Source organism: Loxodonta africana, chromosome 1, assembly GCF_030014295.1.
Source record: "Loxodonta africana isolate mLoxAfr1 chromosome 1, mLoxAfr1.hap2, whole genome shotgun sequence".
Lineage (NCBI taxonomy): Eukaryota > Metazoa > Chordata > Mammalia > Proboscidea > Elephantidae > Loxodonta > Loxodonta africana.
In genome coordinates this window covers 151,195,505-151,222,416 of record NC_087342.1, presented here as the reverse complement: position 1 = coordinate 151,222,416, position 26,912 = coordinate 151,195,505, and the positions used below count along the sequence as shown (strand labels likewise).

Here is a 26,912-nt window from a genome sequence, read left to right as displayed (position 1 = left end):
TGGTATGGGCACGTACTGCTGCATTTGTAAGCCTTCTAATCCAGCCAGTCAGCAGGCAAGAAGAGCCATAGTTCTTGATTTTTGAAGGTGGAGTAGGGTGGCTTGCTCATTTTTTTACAGAGGTCATTTTTAATTTGAAGGAATAGAAAGTGCGTGTTAGAACTGTAGATACTGAAGACAGGTTACTGGTGTTACAACATAGCCTAAGCAATCTAGTCCTCAGTCAAAAGGAAAACGTGATGAAATATTGTTTCCTCTTTCAGCTTTTATCTGACAAGCATCTATGATCATTCGATATTTGAAGCTTTTAGCAAAGTAGTCCAGAAACTGATCCCACAACTCCCAACCCTGGAGAATTTGCTAAACATCTTTATCTCAGTAAGTACATAATATGCCTATGTTTTGCAGAATTTGAGAATGACGTTGCAAGAGTAAAAAAAATCTACTTACTTCTGCTCATGCTTATTGCAATTCAAGGTCACTTGAGTGTTACTTTTGAAGATTACCCTTTGATTTTTTTTTTTTTTTAATTGGCAAACTTCAATTTTGCAAATATCTTGAGAGGCAGTGACTTTTCTCACTGTACTTTTACCCTGCAGAGTGTGCTAGGCCACCCCGCCGTGCCGCTTCCTCAGAGGTGATCCCCACTCCTGCCTGCCCACCAGCCTGACCTGTGCCTCTGGCAGCCCTCAGTGCAGTGAGCATAGAGGCGCTCATAGATACTGTTTTGCGTCCCTTAAATTTTCACTCCTGTGTTTCACTGGTAGAGTTGGAGTATTTATTCAAGCTGTAGGTGATCATTCAGTATTGATAGAGCTCTAAGATAGGCGGCATAAAACTTGATTTTGGCAATAGGTCATATATTGTTAAATATATTTTTATTTGTTTAACAAACACCATATGAAGAATGTGCTGAATGAGTCCTACAAACCACCAGCTCCAGGCAGACTCTGCAGAGTTGCAGGTGAGCAGGGTCACTTTAGGAGACCTATTAATTGGACTCACATTGGCCCTGTCACTGCACAGTTTGGGGTTAGTTTGTTTTTTTTAGAGTTTAGCTGCTAACCAGAAGGTCGTTAGTTCAAATCTGCCAGCAGCTCCTTGGAAAATGTATGGGGCAGTTCTACTCTCTCCCCTAGAGCTGCTATGAGTCGGAATCGACTCGATGGCAGTGGGCTTTTTGTTTGTTTAGATTTTAAAAATTTTTTTTTTTAATTTACAGTTGATAAAATGCACTTTTTTTGGTGTATAATACTATGTTGGTTAGTTTTGTTACTTGGCTTTTTCTGTACTACAGGTACACCTCTAGGAGTTGAGAAACACTGCCCAATTTGTTTACTTAAAGTTAATGATTTACAGTAATTAACTTCTACTTTTCGTTTCTGATGCAGTTCCATTGTTAAGAAGTTTATGACTATGAAGTTTAAGATGTAATGAAGTGCCACAACTTAAATTTTTAGTGATGCAATTTTACATTGAGGATGGCATATAATTTTATCTAACTATGATGTTTGAAATCAGCTGTTACTGTAAGGCAGCATCTTCTTTTTGTTTCAGAATTCTGGGATTGAAAAGGCATTTCTATTTGATGTGGTCAGTAAAATTTATATCGCAACTGATAGTACCCCGGTGGATATGCAAACCTATGAGCTGTGCTGTGATATGATAGACGTGGTTATCGACATCTCTTGTATTTATGGGTAAGTAAAACATTCTTAAAGGTCACACAGTCAACCCATACTTCTCTTTCATTACCTTTAAGACAGTGTTGCATTCACGTATGAGCTTTTAATACCTTTGTTTTAAATGACCAAGATCTATAAATAGCAATACCATTTGATGTGCAGCAACAATAATTATTCAACAAATGCCTGGCATTGTGCTAATAATCTCATTGCATGCATTATATTATTTAATTCTCAACTATTCCACGAGGTAGGAATTACTATTCCCATTTTACAGATGGAGGAACTGAGGCTCAGAGTAGTTAAGTTTCTAATTTCAGCTCACACTGTCAATAAGGGATGAAACTAGAACTTGAACTCAGGTCAAGCTGATTCCTGGCCCCGCTACTGAAAAATCTGCCAACATATAGTGTCATACATTTGGGAGAGACCAATAGGATCTTTGAACTGTAAATAAATATATTAGCAACAGTTAATTATTATCCTCTTTGTTACAGGAATTAGCTGCTGGGTTTTGTTTTTAATATATACTTTTGGTTGTCTTCTATTATGGGCAGCAGAGAGAATTATAAAACCAAGCAAACAACATTACCTGTTTATTATTATTTATTGTTATGGTCTCATTACTTTCCTAGAAAACAGAACTTTATGTACATTTAAAATAATACAAAATAAACAAGGAGTAGAGAAATTTGATTGTTACCAGTCATAGACACAATTCTACAGCTGTGGTGCAGAGTGAATGGGTATGAACTAGTTTGTGTTTGTCTATCTTACTCGGACGTCAAGATGGTGCTGTCTATTTGTATTGGACCTTACATTGTCATCAAATCATGGATGAGGTAAAGGTTTTGTAAATGTCCCCTTAAAAAGTCCACCAGAGCTCTTGTTCCCTTTGCTCACCTTCCTCTTTACTCACTGGCTAGGAACTGCTGTACACAGCTTGACACCCTCCCTCTTTTCTCAGCTGCTGCTGAGAGTTTCCGTCTCGCCATTTCTCTGTTTCACTGTGTGAAAACCTTTTGCCCACTCAGTTCAGATTCTCTCTGTTAACTCTTAGCTCCTGCTTTTCTTGCTGAGGGCAGGGCAGACAGATTCACATGAAGTCCAGCCCAGGCGCTCAAAATAAATGTAGGTAATAGAGGAAGAAATGAATTCCTGTGTGGTTGTGTGTGCATACGCACAACATACTTTTGTAACCTTCCCAAGTGAATATTTGGTATATGTGGTGTGACCTTACTAATCCAGAGTGTCGTACAAGCGTGTGAAAGTCATTCTCAGCTATGAGGCCCATGTGCCCATTTCCTTCGTGCCCTCCCTCCATTTACTTGGCCAAGAGGAAAGACCAACAGATCTGAGTGTGAATCCCAGTTCTGGCTGTGACCATAGGCAAGTCATTTAAGTCCCTTCATGTACGAAATAGGAAAGTGATACTTAGCTCATAGGATTATAGTGAGGTTGAAATATCATCAGGCTCATAATGTTGTAGACCTTGGATAAATGTAGCTACCATTATTGTTATTAACATCTGGCTTTAGAAGTAGACTTTATTTCCCAAGAATACTGCCCGGTAGTATTCTATTATTTTTAAACAGTAACTAGATGACCTTGAGATCGTCATGGAAGCTGAATGTACCCTGATTACACCCAAGATTGCTGTTGTAATCAAATACAGTGAGCAACACAATTAATCTGGCACATATTTAACGATATGCATAATCATTGTTGTGCCATATGGTAATTAGACATAAGTGGTAAGTTGTTCATGTAAATGATGCTAATCAGAGTTACTCTTACCCAGCTAAAACAAACATGGGGAGCCCAGAGGGGCTGGAAGGAGGAGGAAGCTGGGCTCTGCTGTCAAATTATTTTCCTGTGGTAGAGTGTAGTGTGCCTGAGAACGTACTGGGCTCAGTCAGAACCAGTCTGGGTCACAAGTGGGGTGTGGCTCTGGGTTTCATCGGATGCTTTGCTGCAGTGACAATGAGCCAGCTCAGTTAACCAGGAGGGGGCGGGTCACGAATGTGTGTAGAGCCTGGGACTCTCACTGGGCAGCCAGGAAGCAGGTGGCCTTGTAATTGCCCATGTTGCTGCCCTTGCCCAGCTACTCAGTGGAGACAAGCAGTCCCAAGAAGAGGTGACCTGGTGCCTCGGGTCTGCTCGGGAATGTCAGGCAAGGTTCTGCTGGAGCTGGTCAGCTGTACACACACACTTTAAAATAGGTTCCGTTGTCATCTGTTTTCATCACTTTGTAGACTGTCACCTTCCATAATGGGGGCGGGGGGAAGGGTGGCAAGACAGACTTAATGAAATGCTTGTATTGTAGAGTATTTTAAAGGAAACGTAGACATCTACTTTTGAAAGTATTTTACACTGGGCTGCTCATCAAAAGATCCTGGCTCTACCCCGATCATGAACTTATATTATCTCCTTCGGCCTCAGTTTCCTCAGTACCTAACTTAGAGGATTCTTACGCCTAACAATGCACAGTAAGGACTAAGGTGGTGCCTGTCATGTAGTAAGTGCTTATTATGGAGTCCCTGGGTGGCACAAATGATCAAGCGCTCAACCGGTAGCCAAAAGGTTGATGATTCTAACCTGCACAGAGCCGCCTTGGAAGACAGACCTGGCAGTCTGCTTCTGAAAGATCACAGCTTTAAAACCCTGTGGAGTGCTGTTGTACTGCTTAACACTGGGGTCGTCATGAGTCAGAATCAACTTGACAGCAACTGACAACAGCAGCAACAACTCTTATTATGTGAAGGTGATAAGGTTTGGCACCAGCTGAATTATTATACTGCGTTGGTAAGGTTTGGCATCAATTCCTGTTTAGTCAAATTTGTAGTTAATTTTTCATAAACTTGTTGGTGTTGTTAGGTGCTGTCGAGTCAGTTCCGACTCCTAGCAACCCTGTTTACTACAGAACGAAATATTGCCCGTTTCTGCACCAACCTCATAATTGCTGCTATGTTTGAGGTCATTGTTGGAACCACTGCATCAGTCTTCCTTGTTGAGGGTCTTCCTCTTTTTTGCTACCATCTACTTTACCAAGCGTGATGTCCTCCTCCAGGGACTGGTCTCTCCCAATAATATGTCCAAAGTATGTGACGTCTTTGCTTCTGAACACTTCAAAGAGGTCTTTTGCGTTAGATTTGCCCAATGCAGTACGTCGTTTGATTTCTTGACTGCTGCTTCCATAGGTGTTGATAATGGATCTAAGTAAAATGAAATACTTAACAACTTCAGTATTTTCTCCATTTATCATGATATTGCTTATTGATCCAGTTGTGAGGATTTTTGTTTTCTTTTTGTTGAGGTGTAATTCATAGTGAAGGCTGTAGCCTTTGATCTTCATCAGTAAGTGGTTCAAGTCCTTTTCACTTTCAGCAAGCGGAGTTGTGTCATTTGTATAACGTAGGTTGTTAGCCTTCCTCCAATCCTGATGCCTCGTTCTTCATATAGTCCAGCTTCTCGTATTATTTGCTCAGCATACAGAGTGAACAGGTACAGTGAAAGGGTACAACCTAGACACACAGCTTTCCTGACTTTAAACCATGCAGTATCTCCTCGTTCTGTTCTAACGACTACCTCTTGATCCATGTACAGATTCCTCATGAGCACAATTAAGAGTTCCAGAATTCCCATTCTCTGTAATATTATCCATAATTTGTTATGATCCACACAGTCGAATGCCTTAGCATAGTCAATAGAACACAGGTAAACATCTTTCTGGTGTACTCTGCTTTCAGCCAGGATCCTTCTGACATTAGCATCTTCTAAGTCTGGCTTGCATTTCGGGCAGATCCCTGTCCATTCCAGGATTTTGGCTTTCATGTCTCTGTGTGTGTGTGCGTGTGCACCATTGAGTCGATTCCAACTCATAGCAACCCTATATGACGGAGTAGAACTGTCCCATAGGGTTTCGCAGGCTGTGATTAATCTTTATGGGAGCAGATCACCAAGTTTTTTCTCCTGCAGAGCTGATGGTGGGCTTGAACCACTGACCCCTAGGTTAGCAGCTAAGTACTTAACATTGCCCCACCAGGGCTCCTTTTGTGTCTCTTAATAAGCTCCCTTTATTTGGAACAGTTCTTCAGCACCTCTTTTTCATCAGACCATGCTTCTGACAGGCTGTTTATTAGGAGCAAACAAGAAGTCCTGTGGACCACAGAGGGGAGAAGAGTTAACTTCTGTTCCTCACCTGTGTTCCTCAGGTGCCTGGACAGTTGCTCAGCTGTGGAAATAGCCACTCATTGTGCTATTAGGAAAGTGACTTTCATACACTGTTTACGTTCTTGTGATTGTGTTTCTGAGATCTTTTGCTGAAAGTCACTGTAACTACTTACCATTACGATTATCATTCTGTGTGTGAAAGATGGTCTCTATCACTGGGTTATAATATGTCCTTTCTCAGTAGTCAAATACATTTTGGTTTCTGTCCCCATTCAGCCTCAAAGAAGATGGAGCTGGAACCCCCTATGACAAGGAATCAACAGCCATTATTAAACTGAATAATACAACAGTTCTTTATTTAAAAGAAGTGACAAAGTTCCTGGCTCTTGTTTGCTTTGTCAGAGAGGAGAGCTTTGAAAGAAAAGGTAATTTTTTGTTTGTGATTTAAAAGAAACATTTCAGTTTAGCATAATACTGTTTTTATTGCTTGTTGAATGTGGATGGACAACACAGTATGGTCCTTGCAGCTTCCAGACTTTTGTCATAGGCCTCCTTAGCAGACGGGCAGCCTGAGGGGGCCGCTGACTTCTGGTCTAAGTGAACCAGCCTGCCCTCTAGTGGTGCAGCTGTGATGTGGCGGAAGTAGAACTAAGTGGTTCTCCCAGGGGCCTTAGATTTTATGTGGGTGAATATTGTTGTGTGCTGTTGAGTGGATTCCGACTCTTAGCAATAAAGTCTCTTTATAAGGAGAGGACTCCCTGAACCTACCCTGAGGGTGGAGTTCTCCCTCTTGGCCCATAAGAAGGCGTTTGGTAACTCTTGTGACCATTTGTTCTCCCCACCAAAAGAGAGGACGACAGAACTCATACAGCATTAAACTTAGACGGTATGTACCTACTGTTCCGCTTTCATATACTCATAAGTCCTGAAAAAACACAGGGATATATAGCATCATGATTCCGAAAAAGTAAAAATGAGTATACTTAATGACTTCACATAATTTTAGGGCCAAATATAGTTTGATTTTAAAACAAGCAATTAACCTCATAAAACCCAAAAAAACCAAACCTGTGGCCTTTGTGTCGAGATACCCTTATTTTCTACCTACTGTCTACACAGTAGGAGCCCTGGTGGCACAGTGTTTAAAGACTCAGCTGCTAACTGAAAGGTCAATGGATTGAACCCATGAGCAGGAAAAAGATGTGACAATCTGCTTCTGTAAAGATTTCAGCCTTGGAAACCCCATGGAAACCCCTTCTCAGTGCATCGTATCAGGGAGTTTCATGATGTTGACATGGCATTGCTGGTGATGTTAACCATGACCACTTAGTTAACATAATGTCTGCAGGGCTTTTCTGCTGAAAAGTTTTTATCTTTCCCTTTGTAGTTAATAAATATTTTTGAAACTATGAAAATCCTGCTTCTCCACAAACTTTTGTCTACTAATTTTATCATGCATCAGTGATTATACAATTAAATGTAAGCAGGAATTTGTCCTTGGGATCTTTGGTAGATTCCACAGCGCAGTAGTTAGATGTTCATCTCCTAACCAAAAGGTTGGCAGTTTGAATCCACCAGCTACTCCTTGGAAACCCTATGGGACAGTTCTACTTTGTCCTATAGTGTCACTATGAGTCAGAATCGACTGGATGGCAATGGGTGGGTGGGTGGTGGTGTGGGTCATCTTTGGGGATAGGCAGATTTTGTAGTATTTAGTAAGGTAGCTAGAAACCTAGGTATTATATTTAATATTGTATTTAATATATATTTAGTATTGTAACTAAGAAATGTAAGTAAGTGGGCATCATTTTAAACTTGTGCTATTTAGGGTGACCATTACTGGGGAGTTCCTGGGATGGGGGACGTCCAGTGCTAAAACTGGGAAGTCCCCTGGCAGACTGAGATGAAACTCTCATGTGTTGTTGTTGTTAGCTGCTATCAAATTTATGCCTGACTAATGGCAACCCCCTGCATGATGAAATGAAACACTGCCGGTCCTGCTCCATCTGCATGATCAGTTGTGAATCAAACCATTGTGATCCATAATGTTCTTATTGGCTGGTTTTCAGAAGTCAATCACCAGGCCTTTCTTCCTAGTCCAGCTTAGTCTGGAAGCTCAACTAAAACCTGTTCAGCATTATAGCAACAAGCAAACCTCACTGACAGAGGGCTGCTGGCTGAGCATGAGGCGCGTTGGCAGCTATAATGTAGTTGTCTTTAAAAAGAACCTAATGTTTGTAAATGCAAGAGTAGTTTGATTTTGTTGTTGTTGCTTTAATCGCAAGTGTTGTTGAGTCCTGTTGGTAGTGATAATCAAGGTTTGTTAATTAGCTGTTTCTCGTCCTGCTCTCATCCTGAGTTTCATTGATGCTGTCCGTGGCTGCTTTGGCAGAAAGGAGACGATGGAATGCAGATGTGGGGTTCTTGGTCTTGACGGCATATTACAGGCACCTTGGGAGGGAGGCGGGTTAAAAAGCACGGATAGCTGGGCCTTGCTCTAAGCAATTAGAATTTCTGGGAGAAGGCCTTGGCTTTGCTGATTTTTTTTTTTTTTTTGAAGTTCCCAGGGTGTTTTTAACGTATAGCTCCAGAGAAGGATGTGGGACTGCATTCACTGTGAGTGGTGGTGAAGATAGTGTTTATTTTGCTCATGTCTCTGTCTTTGCATTTTCCACTGCCTTTAACAGAAGGGTGCAAATAGAAAACACTTTTTATGAATGCTAACTTCCTTTGAAAACCTAAGCTGTGAACTTTTACTTTTTTTACCCTTAAGACTTCAAATGCGGCAAGATTACTGCTATATTTTCAGATGTGCAAAGATGAGTAAGTTCAGATTTATCTCTGAAATTTTCCCAAGCTAGTATTTAATTGCACCCTTCTCATTGAGCCAACTTCCTTTAGCTAAGCCAGCATATCTTTTTCTTCCTAGGCCAGTTTATTGCATATGTAAGCAGAGGATTTTGAGGTTGTTGTCACATATGATGGCCACATTCTTACTAAATAAAATTATTTCTTTGCTCCTTGTTTATTTTTGTTATTTTTCATCTTTATTGACTCATTAGGCTTTTCTTGAGGAAATAGCCTCCTAAAGTACTGCTCTTGTGGCTCACTGTCACTTCAGAAGCACAGAGGCTCCACCCCCCACCCTCCTAGGTTTTCCTGCTCCTGGAAGCTGAGATGGTGTCTCTTCCTCCCCCAACCCCCTACCCCAGTGTATTTGCAGTTGTATGACTGATTTGAAGAATTTCACTTCCTTGGCTGGATTCCCAATTCTATCTTTGGTTGGGGCTCTGAAAGCATCACCTGACTGGATGGAAATAATTGTCAGGCTGTGGGAAAATAGCTTGGTTATTTTAAAAAGTTTAAAGATGGTAAATAGAACCAACCACCTTATCCTAAGTGGTGTAAATACAACGTTTGCTCTCAACTCTTAGACCGGTTAACGGTAAGGAGGAAAGTGCATTGTGTTGTAATGTACTTCCTCAAGACCTTGGATGACCTTTTACTCTGTTTTTGTACCACTAAATTATTTCTGCGGACACATAAAGATTTCTCCTCTGCTATTTCTCCATTTAAAATTGAGAAGCTGCGACTGTCATTAGTACTTTTAATTCCTGAGATCGGAGCTGACTCTTTTTTTTATTCACCTTTGCTTTCCTCAGAGCTTAAGACCGTGGCTTGAAATATTTGATTGATAGTGTGACTTTGAGATCTCAGCCACACTGTAACTCAGGGTCTACCTTCATTCGGAGTCAACTTAATAACACCTTTTCTAGGGAAAAAGTTTTTTTAATTAAAAATATATCTTAATTGTAAACCCCTCCCCCCCCAAAAAAAAACCCGTTGCCGCCGAGTCGATTTGGACTCATAGCGACCCTATAGGACAGAGTAGAACTGCCCCAAAGGGTTTCCAAGGAGTAGCTGGTGGATTCCAACTGCTGAGCTTTTTGTTAGCAGCCATAGCTCTTAACAACCAGGGCTCCTCTCAGTTTTAAGGAATCCTTAATTCTGGAAGGTAAGACTACAATTCCTGAAGTCCAGCTCCATACTTTCTGGAGATCTGTGGGCCTTGTGTTACGACTGCACCTTTACCGCCCCCTACTGGCTTGTCCTGGCCATGTCAGACATGAAAAGATCGGAGTTTTTTTTTTTTTTTGTAGGGTCCTGGGAGTTGAAATCAACTCAACGCCAATGGATTTATATACATATATAACAAAAACATGTGCCATGTCAACATCTCTTACATGTACAATTCAGTGACATTATGTTCATTATATTGTACAATCATCACCAGTACCCATTTTTAAATATTGTACCATCCCACCTAGATGAAATATATAAATAAGCAAATATACAGAGACCAAAGTTTATTAGTGGTCATCAGGGGCTGGAGGGAGAGGTAAAAAGAGAGTCACTGCTTAGGGACACTGAGCTTCTGTTAAGGGTGATGGAAAAATTCAGAAATGGAAATTATTTCTACTTGACGTTTGTGGATATTTTTGTTCTCTTCTCCAGGGCTTATTGACTATAATTTTCACTGCTTCCGGAAGGCCATCCATGAAGTCTTTGAGGTGAGAATGAAAGTGGTGAAATCTCGAAAGGCTCAGAATCGGCTGCAGAAGAAAAAAGGAGCCACCCCGAATGGGACTCCTCGAGTGCTGCTGTAGGTGAGGTTCCAGGAACATCTTTTGAAATCAGATCTTTTTGGTGAGGCCGCTGTACCGGGTTGCACTAAAAGAAGGGGACAAAAGAGACTGGGACACGTGACATAGATTTGTTGTTTAAAAAAAAAAAATTCCTGCAACCTACTTGATCTCTTTTTTAAATAAAGTACCTGTAAGCACTTTGAAGCAAAAACTTGTATATTAACAATGAAGTGAAATCCACTGTAATTTTATTACACAAATGTAAACTTTTCTGGTCGGTAGTAAGAAAAATCACATATGAGAACTGCCAGGAACTGTATCTATTTTGCACTTTTTCATGTTTTTTTCTCATTGAACTGAACTTTGATAAAACTACTTTTCTAAGCTTTTTTCTGTACTTGGTGTAAAGGACATGCATACTGGAGTCCATATACATATGGCAATCAAAAATTAATCAAAAAGTGATGCATTGGCAATGACTTTTTTTTATAAATTTGGGAATATTTGCTACCAATTATTGAGAAAACTCATTTTTCAGTGGAGCTGGAACAGATTGGGGCAGCAGGCTCCAGTAGCAATAAGAACTGTCCTCTGTTTGTAATGGGTGTAAACACGAGTTTTGTAGAATAATATTAGCACCAAACTTATATAGAAATTTCTATAGCCGTGGCAGTGCTCCCCTACTCGATTTTTACGAAGCTCTTTACCTCAACACACATCTCTATAGTCACTTTATACAAAGAGGTTAGTTCTTTGTGCTGTACTACTGTTCTTTAGAACCTCTGGGACCAGATTTCCAACATGGTGCCAACCACTGGAGAGAAATAAGCCAGTCGCTAAAATGCAGGGGTTCTGGAGGCTTTTCTTTACCTGCCACCTGGAACTGAAGTAACATCAGAGGTCAAAAAGTTTCATGAATGTAGGTGATTGGCAAGTGTAGACTAAAATATATATATTTATATATATACATAGTGTGTATATACATATTTGTATTTCCAGCCCTTGTGAAAGGGGCCTCTTGTTATACATTTAAAATGTTTAGGGCCCATTTGTTACTGCTTCTTGACCACAGTGAGCAGAGCTGGTCTCAGATCTCCACTACGGAATGGAATCCTGCTGGGCACATTTGTCACCTCTGAGTCTCTTTGTCGTCTGCAATAGTGTGCCTTGTGGACGTCGCCCATTCCTACCTTATGATTGGACTAGAACTCAGCTGGCCACCAGCTCACTCCGTAAGGCTGAAGAGCCGTTCTGAAAATTCCTAATCATCCGCGGGGAAAGGATGGCCAGAGGAGGCATTACAATTAGCTGTGTATTTGTTTCTATGAAATTCTTTCATTTATATTTACTTTAGACTAGCAGGAAATTAAAAGACTCTTAAATCCTTCCCAGCCTCAAACCATTCCAAGTAGATAATTCTCTATTCATCCCAAAGGTCAGTGCCCTAAGGCATGCTTGTGGGGCACTGGAAAGTTTTTCTTTTTAAGCAGAGCCTCCTGGGTCATCAAAGCTGGTCCTAGCAAAGGGTGTGAAGTCCCTAAAGCAACTTGCCCTGAAACTCTCACATCTGTGGCTTCTTTCCATCTTCTCTCTTCCCTCTCTTCAAGTCCTATTCCTTCCAAGCTGGTAACTGAAGTTTGAGATGGTAACCGATTGGGGTTTAAGGTTTGAGCCTCTCAAGGGTCTGTGCGTTTTTGGGAGGAGATTTCTAAAAATCAGTAAGGCACCCTAACTCCCTTCCTCATGATTCCTACTGAGGAACCTGGGTACATAGGAACCCAGGGCTCCAGGGAAGCTCTTTCCCTCACTTCCAGAGCTATACCCTGTTGGACCCTTGCCCACAGGCCTGACACGTATGGGTTATTCTTATAAATCTAATTCTCTAATATTTTTTACAGAATATTTCTCTTTGAATAAGAAAAGCGAGTAAAGAATCAGTTTTCTAATGTGAATTTAACCTCAAGATAGAGACACTTGCCTATCTGATAAACCACACATTACTTAGGTATATGTATTATTGTAACCAGGTGGAGCTTCCATTTTTAAGCTGGGTATATGATGGATTTTTGTTAAAATGTGCCTTAAAAGCCTATTACTTCAAGAGCAAATGATTCTTTGGGGGAAAGGCGAAAATAATCCTATGGCTTTGGGCCCAAGTTCATGGTAGTAAGTACACTTGTTGATTAATCACATTAATATAAATTACTGTCTCAAATCTGTAAAGTGTGGCCATGACCACTTAATTGAAGGGAGATGTAAGAGTTACATCTAAGTACAGTATTCAGTTTTTCCAGTCTGTGCTACTGGGATTACAAAATCTCTTCAAGTCCTTTTGCATTTAATTTTTGATATGGGAGTTAGCTTACTGCAGTGTGTGGCTTCAGTTATGTCTCAAATCTAATACTGTAAGTACAAAGCTCAAATACACGGCTATAGTGACTACACTGGAATTCACTTTCAAAGGTCAAGAACTTGACCTGCACCTTTGTAGAGCGGGGCAGCCCTTTGCCTTTTGAGCCAATTGGAACTTCTGTGTAGAGGTGAGATTCTGTTTGTCATCTCTGGTTGTTTTCACCAATACGGATTACTATGTATGACCTGGGTGGAGTGTTTCTGAAAAAAAAAAACACTGGTTGACATACACAGAAAATGTTATTTTGCAAACATATTTTGGGCTCTTAAGTATAAAATGATTAAAATCATAGCAATAGTGTTACACACAGGTTATATGCTAACTCTGAAACATACTATAGAAAAACAGCTGAACTGTCTTGATTATTAAAGTACAGTATGTGTTCAGCGTGTATGGACTGGATATAATTTGTGATCAATATAGTATTTTGTTTTACTTTAAGCAGTACATCATTTGTAAGCGTTTTTAAACCATTGCTTTAAAAATTGTTAAACGTCAGTTTAAAAGCATGTATCACACGTTCATGGTTTGGTAAGGTTTCCATTTTATTTTACACATAGTCACGTTAAGCTTCCTGGGAGCAGAATGGTCTCTTCAGTGAAAAGGAAATATGGCTTTTCATGTTTGTGAGGTTATTTACCAGGCACGTATACCACTGCTTCATTGGACCTGTTGGGGCCATCCGGTAAAATTTGTTTGCCCAGATTAACCAGCTCTCATTTCATGAAAATGAGGATAGATCACTATTTGAATTGAATTTCCACTTTTTATTACTTTAAAATCCTTTTATCTCTCCATATTTTTGATGGAGACATGCCTTTTAGGACTATAAAATAATTAACTGTTATTTCAGTTAACTTCAGGTATTGATTCTTTCTGCTGTGATCATAATCCCTAGCCATCTGGAAATTTTTTTCCTAACAGTCCGCCTATCATTCTTTCCTTTGCTTAGTGAGATTCTATTCTATAATGACTTTATATAAATATAGGACCTCTAAGAGTTTTCAAAGGAGCCTTGGTGGCACAGTGGCTAAGTAGTTGACTGCTAACCGAAAGTCGCTCCACAGGAAAAAGACGTAGCAGTGTGTGTCCCTAAAGATTTACAGTAGGGCAGTTCTGCTGTGTCCTACAGGGTCACTATGTGTTGGGATCGACTTGATGGCAGTGGGTTTGGTTTTGGTTGGGTAAGAGTCCTCAGAGAGGGCTAGCTAGCATCAGATGTTATATCTTAAATATGAAATTCTGTTTCTGATTGGAAAACCTGATCTGAAATAATTATTCCAAGATATTTAATCAGTAGTGATATTGAGTTGTCTTTAACAGAATCTTTAAATAAGTATAGATAATACTGATTGAGTGCATACAATATGCCAGGCACTGCTCCTAAGTGCTGTGACATAGCTAATCCTCATAAACCCGAGAGGTAGGTACTATTATGCTTATTTTACAGATGAGGTAACTGAGGCCAAAGAGATGACATGACTTGACCAAGATCATACAGCTGTAAGAGGCAAGGCAAAGAGCCTGACTCCAGCATGCACATTCTCAACCACATTCGTTTCAGAGGCCTCACCAAATGTCTTCATAAATGCCTTCCTTTTGCAAATGTGACAAGACTTAGAGTTTAGGATTTACTGCTACGTGGGCTTAGTAAGGCTTGTGTGCTGGATATTTAAAAATAAATACCTATTTTTATGTGTACTCCCTTGCATGTTTGTAGAACCAACAGGAGCAGTCTTCTAAATGTATTTCACACAGAGAAGAAAGTCAACAAAGATTACGCTTTTTTTCTTCCTAATCCATTAAGTATAACTCTAATACCAAGCAATAATAGCCACAGAGAGTGTTTAAATATCAGAGGAAAAATTTAAATACCTTTTACAGCCATTTGGTATTTAAAGAGGTGATAGTATATCAGGCGATGAGAAAATCATCTTAACTGCTTTCATCCTTTTTCCTTGAGTTTTTAATTTGTGTAACAATAATTTATGGAAAACAAAACATTAATCTGGATTAAGATTCAAAAAAGCGCTTTAGTCTTAATCCTTTCCAGAGCTTCAGACCTATATTTAAATTTACTTTTGCTGGAATGTTCTACAGGAAGATCCTCAAATCTAACGTGTTCAGAATTGCACTTGGCTTCCTTCTCGCTAAATCTGTTGCTGCTTCTATGATGGCATGACTGTCCTTCCAGGTGCCCCTGCCAGAAACTTGGACCTCATTCTTGACTCTTTCCTCTTGCTCACCTCCTGCAATCACCCATTTCTTACAGCTTAGTCTTAGGGTTTGGTTTTTTTTTTAGTCTTACAAAGAAGAGTCTGGTCGCACAGTGGTTAAGCACTCAGCTGCTAACTGAGAGGTTGTCGGTTCAAACCCGCCAGCTGTTCCATGGGAGAAAGATGTGGCAATCTGCTTCTGTAAAGATTACAGCCTTGGAAACTCTATGGGGCAGTTCTTTTCTGTCCTATAGGGTCGCTATGAGTTGGAATTGACTCTACGGGAATGTTTTTTTTTTGAGTTAGTCTTACAAACGTCTGTTAAATCTGTTCACTTCTTTCCATCTTCTCTGCCACTATCCTGGGTTAGACCACTGTCTCCTCTCATTTGCATCACAATAGCCTCTTGACCACTGCCCCTCCGCCCCATCCATTCATCCACACATCCGTCCCACACAAGACCCACCCACACAAGACCCACCCACACAAGACCCACCCGGAGGGACCCTTGTAAACTACCACAATTCTGACCCTCTCACCGTTAACACCCTCCAGTAGTAGCTCTCCATCATTCTTAGACATCAGTCCACACTCTTTAATTAATAAAGGACCTGGCTCCCTGGTCCTCACCTACCTCTCTAGCTTTGCATCATCTTTCCTCATCAAAGCTGGACACACAAGCCCATACAATGTATGGCAAATAATAAAAGGAACCATGTGTTTTAATCCCTTTCTTTGTCATTCATTTTCAGAGGGAAATTATAATTTTCTTTCATTCAACAAATGTACTTAGGGTGCTTACTATATGCCAGACACTATGCTTATTTTAGTAAAATGGCTAAATACTGGCAGATACTGGAGATGGAAGGATTTTAATATCTAAAAAATAATAGAAAATGAACTACTTTAGATAATCCGTTGTAGGTGTCCATTTTTACAACTGCAGTTGGTTAGGACTTACCAGACTCCAGCAGAGACCATGGATAGCAATAACAGCACCTGAGAAGTTGTTTTGTTCAACTAATAGCAGACCATATGCTATATTTAATATTATTAATTTAAACTGTAACTAGGCTGTGAAAGTAGAAATGTTTATTGAAGTAGTGCCTTTCCTTATAACTGAGAAAAGAGATGAATTATCTTAAAAGCATAAAGTTTTAAGTGTTATTTTAATGTTCATGCTTTTCTAACTTAATACATATATGAACTCAATATCATTTCCAGAATTAGATTTAATAAAGAGTTTATTTTACTATTTCTCCTCTTTTTAATCTGTTTGTAGCAGGGAACTATGAGTGTTGCCTAAGGTGGATATTTATGTTCTTTTTATATGTTAGCGTGAGAAACAGTAGATGATATGAGAAGGACCTAACAGTAGAACGTAGGCCTAAGAGTTTTTCAGATCATTTAGAATTTTGAAAGGCAGGATGATATTTTTAAATATCCAAAATTTGGCCTAACAGGCCGTCAAGAAGATCTACTTTTGTCAGAAATTCAAGCGAAGTTCGGGCAGTGATCTTATTTCGGTTGTCCCATCAGTATGTTTACAGTTTTCTGTGACAGTCATGCTAAAGTGAAAATAAATACAGGCTTTAGTGGTCCCTATGAAGGAGCCTTGGTGGAGCAGTGGTTAAGCGCTTGGCTGCTAACCTAAAGGTCGGTGGTTCGAACCCACCAGCTGCTCCAGAGGAGGAAGATATGGCAGTCTGCTCCTGTAAAGTTTACAGCCCTGGAAACCCTGTGGAGCAGTTCTACCCTGTCCTGTAGGGTCACTAAGAGTTGGAATTGACTGGACAGCAATGGGTTTGGATTTTTGGTATCATAATTTTAAAGATACTTCAAAATTCTATCCTGTTATTCTTCCCCCCAGAAATTCAATTTTAAGATTAAAAAAAAAAAATCTAAAATAAAAGTTTTTAAGACTAGTCCCAATAGTCTTGCTTTGTAGACTGTTTTTAGTTTCAATAAATGATTTATCAGTTAAAGCTGAGATGAAATCTGGTCCTTAGTAGTCAAACCTGAAGAAATAAACCCCCTTAAAAGGCAAACCATCCATGTGAGCTCTTATACCCAAAGCAGTGTTTGAATGGTATGTTTAACATTGCCTTGGGACACCTGTAGGAGTTGCCATGTTCCCGTTAAAGCCTGTGATGAAATCCATTTTAAAGTTTTTATTGTTGTGAGCCACAATAAGAAATACATTCACATTGCAAACTATCACACTCACAAATACTACTGAAAAAGAAGTCTCATAAAATAATATCCTTTCTACAGCCAATGCATTCTAGTATTTTCTATTTCATTTCCATTTTTTAAAAGATCTCACAATCCACTGATGGGTCACAACCTACAGTTTGGAAAGAACTGCTAGCGTGAACCACCAGCCATATCAGAGATACCTGAGAAGGATTTTCTTCCCAGCCTAAAATATTTTACTTCTCTCTGTTAATATTTAAGGTTTTCACAAACATAAGGGAAATTCTGAATAAGTTCTTGAATTTTTCTCTCATTTAATCGGGGCTTTTTGCTGTTTAATGGAGCAGTTTTACTTTTCACTGCCATCCCTCGCATGGTTTTGGAGACTGGATTGTTTTAGGGGTGAGGACAGGAGGGTTTGCCATCTGAGAGGATCATCTTTTACTATTAACTCTATCCTTGACTTCTGTATGATAACTGACTTTATGTAGAGTTTAGCGACTCATGCGTACACACATCTGACTCTTTTGAGGTCCTTTGTTAATTCAGGTGACATTGGTCTTATCCAATATCAACCATCCTTGAGTTTGCCTTTTTTGCTATTTTGACACCCCCAAGGAACCAACTGGACGAGGCTCTTCCCTGGAATCAAACAGCTATACTCAGTATAGAGCAGGGTCCTAACTGCAGCTGCAGGGGGCCTTGAACACCCTGCTTCCTCAGTCTTTTCAAATAAAACTGCTGGAAGGAGGGAATCATTCCCATTCCCCAATGCCAAACCAAAAACCAAACTAAACCCATTGCCATTGAGTTGTTTCCGACTCATAGTGACCCTATAGAACAGAGTAGAACTGTACCATAGAGTTTCTAAGGAGCGCCTGGTAGACTCGAACTGCTGACATTTTGTGTAGCAGCAGTAGCTCTTAACCAGTACACCACCAGGGTTCCCAATGCCAGGAGTCAAAAAACTAAGGCCCTTCTGAATGGCTAACTAAAAAAAAAAAAAAACTAGAGGGGAGCAATTTAATCCTCAGCCATTTATATGCTAACCCTCGCTACCTTTGTGGAGATACTCCATTCCTACGCCACTTCTGTTTGCCTCCTGCTTTTTTAATTTTTTTTCCATGACTGCCCAAGTCCCTAAGGCTAATGCTCAACTCTCTCTCTCTCTGTAGACCTGGGGGAAAACTAACTCCTGTAAGTGCTCTGCCTTCCTCAACTAAATCCAGATTTCTTCCAGACCTCTTAAAAGGTGGCCTTGGTAATTCAGGCCTTCACTTCCCCTTCCTGGAAAGCAGGGCAGCAGGGAAGAGGCTGACTGGGGAGATTCTCGGTGGGAAAGGAACTAAGATTTATGATACACAAAGGTGCCCAATTCACATAACACAGTTTCAGTTAATGCTTTAGGCCAGTATACTCCTAAGTGACCTAGTCTTAAAGAATCATCTGAGGCTTGTACTAAAAACGCAGATTCGCATCCCTACCCTGGTTTTCTTGAATCAGAATGTCTGTAGAGAGGTCTGGGTATCTAAGTAAGTACAGTAGGCAGCTCTTACAGTTTGGTAAACATCGATCTGCAGTGGTTAAAGGAGGTGGGGTTGCTAGGGAGAGGATCAGGATTGGGTTTGCCTGGGGGAGCTTTCTTAACTCCCCCCACCCTTCCACATGTATGTGTATGTATTAGCTTCTGACACAAGCATTAGTTTCTTTTTCTAACTTGACGATGTAGATTTTTAAACCTCCATTATTTAATCTCTAAGTGTAAACTTCTATGGGTGTAAATTAATCTATTTAAGCCATTTCTTTATTAATTAAGAGACTCATTTAATATCACAGAAAATGGTATTAACTTAGAAAAATTGCTACCCCCCCCCTCAGTTTTATTCAGACTCTTCATGTGCAGGGCTTTATCATCACTGTAAACATAGCAGACTCTCTGTCATCCCGGAACAACATTTTGAGTCATCTAACAGTTCACTCCTAGTTATTTAACATGCTTTAAACCAAGCAGAAGGCTGTCAGTGGAGCTTTGACTGGAGTCTCAAGAACAATTTGTTAAACTTTGTTGTTAGCAGCCCTGGAGTTGACCTCCAGCTCACGCTGCCTAAACCATCCCTGTGATCGTTTGTGGATAGGACTGTTGTGATTCATAAAGTTTTCATTGGCTGATTTGCAGAAGTAGGTCCTCAAGCCTTTCTTCTAATCAGTTTTAGTCTGGAAGCTCCGCTGAAACCTGTTCTGCATCACAGCAACACTCCAGCTTTCACCAACATAAGGGTGGTGGCTGTGAATGAGGTGCACTGCCTGGGGAATTGAAAAGGCTGTCTTCCGTGGAAGGCAAGAATTTACTGCTAAACCACCAAGGCTTCGTTTGTTAAACATTAACCCAGTGCTGTCGACAGTCAATTCCGACTCATAGCGACCCTATAGAACAGAGTAGAACTGCCCCATAGGGTTTCCAAGGAGCGCCTGGCGGATTTGAACTGCCGACCCTTTGGTTAGCAGCTTCAGCTCTTAACCACCACGCCACCAGGTTTCCTGTTAAACATTAGGGCAGTTTTTTTCCCCCTGCGTATTCACAATCTCCACAGATAACTACTACTTGTATTTCTCTTTTAAATGATATTTTAAAAGACTACTAATAATGAGCTCTAATAGTTGTTCTTCAGCATATTCCCAGGAATAATAAGTCTTTGCCTCCCCCCACCCTGCCATTTTGTCAGATGACCTTTGTAAGATAGAAAACTGCCATTGCTTGAGGCCTTTCAAAGACATGTTTTCCTGAAGAGTGTTTTGTTCAAAAGGACTTTGTAAAGACGAAAATTTAAGGCACCTCTCTTTTCTGAGGAATAATGTTTTTGGAAAAAATTTGCCTTCTATTCTGACATATATAATAGATATCTCCATGCAAGAACTTCTGCCCCTAACCCCAACTTCAACTCCCTAGAGAAGTCAAACGGGCCCAGCTGTTTTCTCACGAGATGCTAGAAGGCAAGTTAACTGTGGCATATCTCCATCTTTTGTTTATTTTGTGCTAAAAGAATAACTTATAGGAAAGTGTAGGACTGCTTTCAGAAGTTAATGACTTGGTTATCCTTCAAAGTTTGCCTCTGATTGTAAGTTGGATTTTAGTGGGGAGCCGCATAGGGTTTATGATTGTTTTAAAGACATTGACGATACTGAAATGCCCCCTGGCTGCAGACTCACTATCAGAAGTTCCGTAATTCATATGTGCACTGAGCATTGTCTGTAGACTGAAGAATGTTTCACATATCTATGAACTATTATTTTTTTGAAAGTTTGTGGATGCTATAATGATGAATAAAATACAAATTTGTTCAAAAGTTTTACTGAATTCATAGTATTTTTTTTTTTTTTTTTTTGTCATTTTGCATTTTCCCAAGGAATTGAAACTAAACCTGCTCTCAAAGTGGGGAGCAGAATTCTCAGCTATTCAGGCTAGTCTGTAGATGAGCACGTTTAATTTATGAATAGGTGGCCCAAGGGGGCCCAGAGAATGAAACCTGGGGGTGACAGGACATGAGGACACAGGAAGAAGGCATAGGCAGAGGGGCTGTGCGGGAAAGAACCTTTAGGAGAGGACTCAGGAGGAGGGAGGGAGACAGCTGTCTGCTGACACATCGTGAAGTAAACCTGTCTTTTAACCCGTGAATAACAGCTTTTCTAAGTTGCAGGTGTTTCTTTCACGGCTAAATTTAGAAAATGAAATAACTTTTGTGAAACTCCTAAATTCATCTTAAGAAGACTAAGGAAGATGAGTGGCATGATTTTAATTACTAATTTTAAAAAACACCTTTAAATCATAGGGAAAAAAAAGAAATGCAATCCATGCAAATGAAGCAAAAGCACAAACTAAGCAGGATTTTCTTGTTGTTCCTCATCCTGAGAACCATGAGCTGTAATTTTTGAGGAGATGTCAGACTATTCAAAACTATGGCAGCAAATTCAATCGGCAAGCAAAAACTTAGGAAAACTACAGTAAAAATCATTTTAATACTGTTGCAAACAACCTTTTACTACTGTACTTAGAAAATGGCTTCTTGATGATTCATAAAAAAATATTTTTCAAAGAGAATGAATGATGCAGTACAAGTCATCAGGTAGCAGGAACCTACTAAACTAGAAGTCTAAGGATTCCAATGGGTTTCCCATATATACACTTGAATGACTTGCTTATCATTCAAGATTGCTTATCACTGTAAATTGGATTTTTTAAAATAATTTTTATTGAGCTTTAAGTGAACGTTTACAAACCAAGTCAGTCTGTCACATATAAGCTTATACACACCTTACTCCATACTCCCACTTACTCTCCCCCTAATGAGTCAGCCCTTCCAGTCTCTCCTTTCGTGACAATTTTGCCAGTTTCTAACCCTCTCTACCCTCCCATCTCCCCTCCAGACAGGAGATGCCAACACAATCTCAAGTGCCCACCTGATACAAGTAGCTCACTCTTAATCAGCATCTTTCTCCAACCCATTGTCCAGTCCCTTCCATGTCTGATGAGTAGCCTTCGGGAATGGTTCCTGTCCTGGGCCAACAGAAGGTTTGGGGACCATGACCACCGGGATTCCTCTAGTCTCAGTCAGACCATTAAGTCTGGTCTTTTTATGAGAATTTGGGGTCCGCATCCCACTGATCTCCTGCTCCCTCAGGGATTCTCTGTTGTGCTCCCTGTCAGGGCAGTCATCGGTTGTGGCCGGGCACCATCTAGTTCTTCTGGTCTCAGGATGATGTAAGTCTCTGGTTCATGTGGCCCTTTCTGTCTCTTGGGCTCATAGTTATCGTGTGACCTTGGTGTTCTTCATTCTCCTTTGATCCAGGTGGGTTGAGACCAATTGATGCTTCTTAGATGGCCGCTTGTTAGCATTTAAGACCCCAGACGCCACATTTCAAAGTGGGATGCAGAATGTTTTCATAGTAGTATGTAAATTGGATTTTAATGGGAAGCAGTGTAGGATTGTTTGATTGTTCTCAAGATGTTAAAAATATTGCTGAAATAATATTTTCTTCTGGAATATAGTATTGGAGAAGTGATTTTTAGGATTAAAACAGAATGAGCAGGTAAGACAGTCATCTTGAACATACCAGTAGACAGGAAGAAGAAAAACCCGAAGAGGCATTTTCTTGGCTGGATTTCTCGGCTGGCCACCAGATGGCAGGCGGAAGCAAAACTATTAGACCTGCAATGCAGTAAGGTGGGTTGCTCCTTCCTGTCTGACATTTGTGTTTAGGGAACCAGAGTTTAAACATTAGCTCCTGGTAGCGATGTAACCAGCATCTCTATTACATTAATACTGGCTTTTTCCACATAGGAAGATTAGCCCCATGTTTCTTATTAACTATCTCAAAGGGGAGATTCTGAGGGACAAACAATAGGAAAAACTATGGCAGGTGAGTTTGTTTTTTTTCTGGAAAATAAAGTATTATCAAATATTAAAAGTAATTAATAAAATGTTTACAATAAAGTTCACATATGGCTTCCCGAGGTGTTTTTCTTTTTTAATTTTACTCTAGGAAGACTTTGATGTAAAATTAGCCAATTCATACTATCAGCCTAAGTGATAATAGCACTGCTACTTGCAAAACAGTTAGCTAGTGGCAGATGTTTTTAGCACAAAAACATATACAATGGTATGTCAACTCTGTTAAAATACCTATGCTTTATAAGTAAATACAAGGTAAATACACAAAAAGCGTTAATCATATTCTGAGCAGTAAGATTATGGGAGATTTGCATTTTATTTATATTCCAAATATTGAACAACAATCACATTTTGCCTTTATGATCAAGAAAAAAATCATTTTAAAAAACAAAAACCAAACCCATGAGGGAAGTTTTAAATGCTGAAGAATAAATCTCTTCAAGTGTTTGGACCAGGAATAGCATTCAGGTTCTAAGAAGCATATCCCTCTTCAAGTGGTAGAAAAATTACCTTGCGTGATGTAAGGCCACTTGATTCTTTTCTTGGTGCAGCAAAAACAACTTGGATTTCAGTCAAAAGACCTGGTCTTACATCAGGATTCCTCCACTTTCTAGCTAAGTGTTCTTGAAACTTAAAGAATCTTTGTATTCAAGAAATAAATGAAATCTACAAAAATTTCCTTTCATTAATACACTTAAGAAATATGCTAGAAAAATAAGAATTTGTAATGTATGCAGTCGAAAAAACTGTGAGAATTTAGGCAAATATCTTGATTTCTCTGAGACCTCAATTGTCTTTGTCTGTAAAATGGGTATAGATAATCTGTGCCCTTCCTGGGGCTGTTGGGAAGAATAAATGAGTTGATGTATATTAAGTGTCTAATACAAAGCCTGTCCTTGCCTTGCTCCAGGATACAAGTGGTGGTGGGGAAGGGACCTGCTCTTCAAAGGTCTTCTGGTTACTATCTAAGGAAAAGAGGAGATACAGGTCAAAGATTGTGGTTCCAAGACATTTTTAAGATTCTCAAACATTTAAAACTTCATCTTTTGTCATTTTTGTAATTTCCTGAGTCTGCTTTAAGGAAAATCTCTTAAAATGACAAGTGGTTTTCTTTAGGACCACCAAATATAAAGGCAAAGTTATCCCAAACTTGATCTGGAATAGAGCCTTTTGCCTGATATATTTTATAGGCTCCTTCTAGGGAGAAATAAATATTTACAATAATAGCAATTTTTGGAGAAACTTAAATGTTCTCAGAAAACTAGTTCCCTTGCCACCCAGCTGTTAGTCAAGGATCTGTTGTTAGTTGCCATCAGGTTGGCTCCCACTCACGGCAACCTTACGTATGACAGAACAGAATATTGCTTGGTCCTGTGCCATCTTCATGATTGTTGGTCTATTTGGGGTCATCTTCCAGCACTATATTGGACAGTATCCTGCTGTAATCCACAGGGTTTTCACTGGCTAATTTTCAGAAGTAGATTGGAAGTTCTTTTTTCCTAGTCTGTCTTAGTCTGGAAGCTCAGCTGAAAGCAGTCCACCCTGGGTGACCCTGCTGGTATGTGAAATACTGGAGGCATACCTTCCAGTATCATAGCAACACGCAAGCCACCACAGTACCACAAACTGACAGATGGGTAATGTTCAAGAATCTAGTGACCTTTAAATAGAATTACTCTATCTAACCGTTCTTTTTCTCCATAAACATCTCTTCCTAGAAACACTTAAATTGGCTTGCTAGAGGCCTCTGCCTTTCTAGCAAAATAGTAATAAAATTTTTACGTGTGTCTATAAAAACTAAGTTATCAGAATTTTTTTTTTTTTTTTTTGATGTTTTTAATCAAGGAAGGACAGGCAGTAATTGCTACCAGCGTCTTACGGGGAGAAAAACCCCAAGGAGCAGAATAGGTGGTGTTGGCTTCTAAAAAGCAAAGCAAAACATCCAGGTACCTCCTGAGAGGAAGTAAAGGACAGCCGCAGAGGACAGTTGTGTCCTGGGATGATCGATGGGCTTGGAGACTGATTAACAGAAGGGCCTCTAGTGCTTCCAGAGCCCTCAGTTTATCAGCTGTCAAATAGGGATAATACCCTCTTCACAGTCCTGTCTATTTTAAGGCCAATTTTGAACCCAGGAGAAATAAGCCGGGGGTTTTGCAGGAACATAGCACAAGAGGTTGTCACTTGACAGTCTGAAAATTCAACACAGAATGAATGAATAAATATAAAAAAATATTTTGATAAGAGGGTCAGATTTTGAAAAGAAGAAATTAAGGGTAAAATCAGTTTAATAACATTGCTTGTATTATGTATGCCAGGAGAAAGATGTCGCAGTCTGCTTCTGTAAAGATTTATAGCCTTGGAAACCCCATAGGATCACTGAGTTGGAGTTGACTTGACGGCAACAGGTTTGGTTTTGGGTACCTAGATCAAGAGGCAGTTGTTTGAACAAAACAATGGGATACTGTGTGGTTTAAAATCAGGAAGGGTGTGCCTCAGGGTTGCATCCTTTCACCATAGGTATTCAATCTGTATGCTGAGCAAATAATCCTAGAAGCTGGACTATATGAAGAACAGGCATCAGGATTGGAGGAAGACTCATTAACAACCTCTGATATGCAGATGACACAGCCTTGCTTGTTGAAAGCGAAGTAGACTTGAAGCACTTACTGATGAAGATCAAAGACTACAGCCTTCAATTCAGTATGGATTACAGCTCAACATAAAGAAAACAAAAATCCTTACAACTGGACCAGTAAGCAATATCATGATAAACGCAGAAAAGATTGAAGTTGTCAAGGATTTCATGTTACTTGGATCCACAATCAATGCCCATGGAAGCAGGTGTCAAGAAATACTGCATTGGAAAAGCAACAGTCAAGAAATATTATATTGGGCAAATCTGCAAAAGACCCCTATAAAGTATTCAAAAGCAAAGAGGTCACTTTGAGTACTAAGGTCCGCCTGACCCAAGCCGTGGTATTTTCAATCGCCTCATATACACGTGAAATCTGGGCAATGAATAAGGAATTAAGAAGAATAAAGAAGGAACAAAGAACCATTGATGCCTTTGAATTATGCTACTGGCAAACACTGGACATACCATGGACTGCCAGAAGGAGGAACAAATCTGTCTTGGAAGATATAAAAGCCCAAATGCCCCTTAGAAGTAAGGATGGAGAGACTTCGTATCATGTATTTATTTTTTTATTGTACATTTGGTGAAGGTTTACAGAGCAAATTAATTTTCCATGTGTCAGCAGTCTCCCCATTTCTGTCCTAGGTTCCCATCTCGTGTACTTTGGACATGTTATCAGGAGGGATCAGTCCCTGGAGGACATTATACTTTCTAAAGTAGAGGGTCAGTAAAAAAGAGGAAGACCCTCAATGAGATGAATCCACACTAGCTACAACAATACGCTCAGACACAGAAACAATTGTGAGGATGGCTCAGGACTGGCCAGTGTTTTCTTCTGTTGTACACAAGGTCGTTATGAATCGAAACTAGCTCGAGGGCACCTAACAACAACAAAGCTAAGGTGTTAAGCATCTTTTTAACGAAAGCTTCATACTGTTTATAAATTGTACTATCTTTAAGATGGGGTGGAGAGGCCCAGAGCAAGGTATATCTTGGAATGGACCAACTAACCACACTCCCAGGACTAACAAGTGACCCATAGTTGAAGCAGCACATCCGGATTTGGGTTTGTTTGCACATCTTGGTCAATCAGATTATCACTTTACTTTTCAGAAAGCAACATGGAATTATTTAAAAGATACCACTTAATTTATTTTAGATATCCTTTACTTCTTTTCCCCAATTTCACTCTCTTTACAAAGGGCTGCTAGTGCAGTTGAGATACCAAGCACACCATTCACTATTGGTTTAGATTCCTAATTTTAATAATGGCTCAATGGTTTTGAAACCAAATCAAACTAAGACTTTTTTTTTATCCCTCTTTTCCTGGTCCTTCCTCCTCCTTTAAAACCTGAACCCAGATAGTCCTCTCTCTCAGATGAAGAGAAATGAAGTGTGTCCTTTGATGTTTGTTTAGGCTTTCATATTTGTATGCTTTCCCCAAATTCAATGTAATTCCTTTAGTTTCGTTTTTGACAGATTTTATTTTATTTTTTAATCC

At 39.8% G+C, this 26,912-nt stretch overlaps 1 protein-coding gene across 2 annotated transcripts in view; it reads left to right on the top strand.

Annotated features, from left to right (window-relative positions):
• Positions 1 to 18,344, top strand: part of RRAGD (Ras related GTP binding D) — a 49,292-nt gene extending 30,948 nt beyond the window's left edge. Inside the window, exons 5-9 of one of the 2 annotated variants that reach the window (XM_064288959.1) lie at positions 264 to 378; positions 1,558 to 1,700; positions 6,135 to 6,283; positions 10,374 to 10,525; positions 11,577 to 18,344. In XM_064288959.1, the coding sequence (XP_064145029.1) occupies positions 264 to 378; positions 1,558 to 1,700; positions 6,135 to 6,283; positions 10,374 to 10,525 (559 nt within the window). In that variant the 3' untranslated portion in view covers positions 11,577 to 18,344. Of the gene's footprint in view, positions 1 to 263; positions 379 to 1,557; positions 1,701 to 6,134; positions 6,284 to 10,373 lie in introns of both variants that reach the window. The other variant, XM_064288960.1, reaches the window with a different exon arrangement.
• The last annotated feature ends 8,568 nt before the right edge of the window (positions 18,345 to 26,912 follow it).